Source organism: Pempheris klunzingeri, chromosome 3 (assembly GCF_042242105.1).
Source record: "Pempheris klunzingeri isolate RE-2024b chromosome 3, fPemKlu1.hap1, whole genome shotgun sequence".
Lineage (NCBI taxonomy): Eukaryota > Metazoa > Chordata > Actinopteri > Acropomatiformes > Pempheridae > Pempheris > Pempheris klunzingeri.
In genome coordinates this window covers 22,717,359-22,720,755 of record NC_092014.1, presented here as the reverse complement: position 1 = coordinate 22,720,755, position 3,397 = coordinate 22,717,359, and the positions used below count along the sequence as shown (strand labels likewise).

Genomic DNA, 3,397 nt, shown 5'->3' with positions numbered 1-3,397 from the left:
AGGTACTGAGTTGCAAATACAGCTCTGATTGCAACCAATAAACTTTCTAAAAATTAGAAGCTAACTCCTTATTTATTGAACTGACATAAGGTAAGCGATGAAATCATTTTAAGCACGATATATTTGGTGCACGATGCCACAAGTTAGAGATGAACAGATACAGGTTACAGCGACAAATCAGCGTTCTGTTTACCTTTGGTGAGGCTGCCACCATGTGGTAGCCAATAAAATACCACTTCTACAAATGATTTTGATTCAAAGCTGTGTATAAATATAAATCATTTATTTCCGAACAACTAAAAGACATTATAAAAATACCAAACATTTGTAAATCAAAATAAAGAAGACATCAAGGACTATTATGAGGAGAGTGAGCAAAATGGATTACTGCAAGCCAGATATTAAAAACCTAAACAAAAAAGGCCACGTGGGCTCATTGGCAACTTACAGTGGGAAGGAACTTATTGGCTTTGTTCATTTGTAATCACCTTGGCAGAGTTCATGTGGTGCTTATGCTGTAATGTCTGTAGGTCACACTCAGGCGTGGGCACACTGACAAACTATGAAGAAGATTATGCCACTGAAATCGAACAAGATGCTACAACATTTGATTTCATCCACTGGAGTGACTTTTAGGTCCATGAGGCACCAGTTCTCAGTACAACAACTTTTAGGCATCAGGTCCAGGTCCTGAGTTGCTGACGCTAGTACCAGCTGGCAGAGAGGTACCCCGCACAAACACATTTCCTACATTACCACTGCTGTTCACGAAGTGGCTCACCAAGCCATAGAGAAGAGGTCTGGAAAGTAAAATAAAAAATGAATGTGTGATTAGGATTTAGCATTTTTCTTTCTGTCTTTTTTTGTTTTTACAAAGTCTGAGTGACAGAAAACAGCTTAACTGATATGGTCATTATGGTTTCATCAATACAGGGTCTATCCAAACGGCTCCCAGTAATCATTCTAATGAGTTATGTGTTTTTAAGATATCTATTTCACAGAGCTAAGTGAATGAAAAAGAAATGAGCCATGTGTGCTAAACTAGGACCCCTCAAATGTTCCCCAACCGAGAATATTAGTCATATTTTTCCAAAGCAGTGGGGGGGGGGGGGACAAGCTGAAAATATCGGCCCTGTATTTCAAAATAGAGCTATGATGAGGGTTATGATTCACATAACTGATCATTACCCCCAGAGTCCAGTAACTACTTGAACACTGTGCTGGGTAGCAGACTGTACTTGCACTCACACAGACTTGGAGCTTGCATCCTCTGTGACTTTCAACTCGTTCGCCAGGAACTGTCTGTCCAGGGGAACTTCAGGTTGGCCTGACTCTGAGAAAACAAACACAGCTGAGCTTAGAAGTAGTTCGGTACACTTTGATCCACAATAGTGATCGAAAACAGCAGCTGGAATCTGTAATGCATCAGAGTACAATACTCCTGCTTTTCCAAGAAAGGAAGGGCGTGCTCCCTGATATTTTCTACATTCATGTGCAGAGTAAAACAATCTTTTACATGATACTACACGTGCTGCATTAATGTATCACTCATCTGTGGTCATGTGAAAGCATTAGTTGTCATCTTTCCCCCCATCTTTCCCCCCACCTGCTGTCAGCACTGACGCCGTGTATCTGTACTTGTTGAACTCCAGATACTCCCGGATGAGCTCGTTGATCAGAAGGTTTTCGTGGGACAGCGGCGGACGAGGTTCACGCTGGTCATCCAGGGCGCTGAACACCTCTGCCCGGATACGAGCCCTCAGCTGGCCCAGCACACCGCGGGACTCCAGCGTCTCCCTCACGGCTAAAACATTCAGGTTTTATTGGATTAAAATACGTCAGATACTGGGTTTATTAACTGACCCTCCGGCTAAATAAGTGTGGGCTAGAGTTGTGTTGTGGTAGCTTAGTATATCCAACTAACTTTACGCTCAAGTTTGTCCTAATAAGCGGTCTTACCTAATTAAGTACCTAGTTAATAATAGTTAAATACCTAGTTAATAATTGCCGTACTCTAGTCATTACTTTCCAAATTTAAGGTTCCTTTACGTAATGGCAAAGACACATACCTCTTCAAATATAAATTAATATCGTGTTCGAATCAGTAAGAACCACTCTTGAATTCGGAATACATATGATTATTCAAACTGTACTTAACCATTTATTTCTACCACCATGTTTTGCTAAAGTGCCCTAGCTAACTAACCTCGCTAATGTTAGCTTGCTAATGTTGCGATAAACTAGCTAGCGTTACTGTTAAATTGGCGAGCCGTGTGAAATCAATGAAAACCTCGGATTACGTGGTACCTAGGATGTATTTATATATGCCGATATTAAATATAGATTTCATCATTATAGATAACCGTTTGTCACATTGAGACGTCATTTTGCTGACAAGTAAAGCCACTTAGCTTTCAAAATTTGTAGATTTTTGAATGGAGACTCAAACATTGGAGGGCCAGGTTCTGGTTAAGCTAACTTTTCTTAGCTCACCCGTGTCACTAGCAATTTGACTAACGTGCGCAGCCTGTCGTTTCTCTTCTCTCGTTTAATTTATGAATGCAATAAGTAGAGAAAATCACGAATGGCACTGAGCTCTTACCACACTTCAGTTCTGTGATGGTCGCCATTGCAACAAGTGTAAACAAACGACCGTCTTCCACTGTTCATATCATAGATTTCTGCCACCTAGTGACTGAGTTGTGTAACTACAACTACCTCCAAACATCCACTTTGCACACACCATACACCAAACATCTCACTAGATCAGTTTAATATGCGTTAGTGTTTAGAAATTATATCCTGTCAAATGGCTTAAGAAGTCAGACTTTAATTAAAACTGGGTTTACTGTACTTCACCAAAATTGGGATTTAGAGAAGGAAAATTAAGCATGAGACATGACAAAGAAGAGGCCTCAAGTTTTGAGTCTTTAAAGAGCATCAGTCTCACACTTTGTAAACATACAGTAAATTATTAGGTAATATCATGGTCTCAGCTGACACTTTTAACACAATTTTGAAATAAATATCCTCAGATGCTGTGTAATAGTAATGGCCAGCTGTCAGAGGCCTGAGAAGGATGTACCTTGACTTGGACTTTGCATATGAAGATGCTTCCTCTGACAGACTCAAGACTTCAATCGGACTTGCTGCAGATGACTTGCAACTCGACGTCGGGTTGACTTCCGATCAATATACAGCCAAATCATCACTACGGTCGTCAGCTGAACTTGCCTTGGTTCTTCTTGAGCACATCTCTCCGATAAATGTCTGCTTTTATTTACGGGTGTTTTTAAAGGGCAGACTGAAAGCATTTATGTTCATGGGCACTCATTTACAAAGACATTAATTCAAGCGTATGCATTGTGTAGATTCAAATAAATTTTATTATCCAGCA

At 40.3% G+C, this 3,397-nt stretch overlaps 1 protein-coding gene across 1 annotated transcript; it reads right to left on the bottom strand.

Annotated features, from left to right (window-relative positions):
- Nucleotides 1-268: 268 nt before the first annotated feature.
- cep20 (centrosomal protein 20) lies at nucleotides 269-2,651 on the bottom strand. Its single transcript, XM_070854750.1, has 4 exons — nucleotides 2,603-2,651; nucleotides 1,607-1,804; nucleotides 1,249-1,333; nucleotides 269-800 (listed from the first exon to the last, which is right to left on the bottom strand). The coding sequence occupies exons 1-4, from the start codon at nucleotides 2,628-2,630 to the stop codon at nucleotides 671-673; spliced, it is 441 nt and encodes a 146-aa protein (XP_070710851.1). The 5' UTR covers nucleotides 2,631-2,651; the 3' UTR covers nucleotides 269-670.
- Between the last annotated feature and the right edge of the window lie 746 nt (nucleotides 2,652-3,397).

Bases quoted from the DNA above. Each gene is read 5' to 3' on its own strand.
- cep20 (XM_070854750.1), bottom strand. From the start codon at position 2,630: ATGGCGACCATCACAGAACTGAAGTGTG. The intron at 1,334-1,606 runs GTGGGGGGAAAG...TTGTTTTCTCAG, and splicing joins GGCGTCAGTGCTGACAGCAG to AGTCAGGCCAACCTGAAGTT. The intron at 801-1,248 runs GTGAGTGCAAGT...TTTACTTTCCAG, and splicing joins GATGCAAGCTCCAAGTCTGT to ACCTCTTCTCTATGGCTTGG.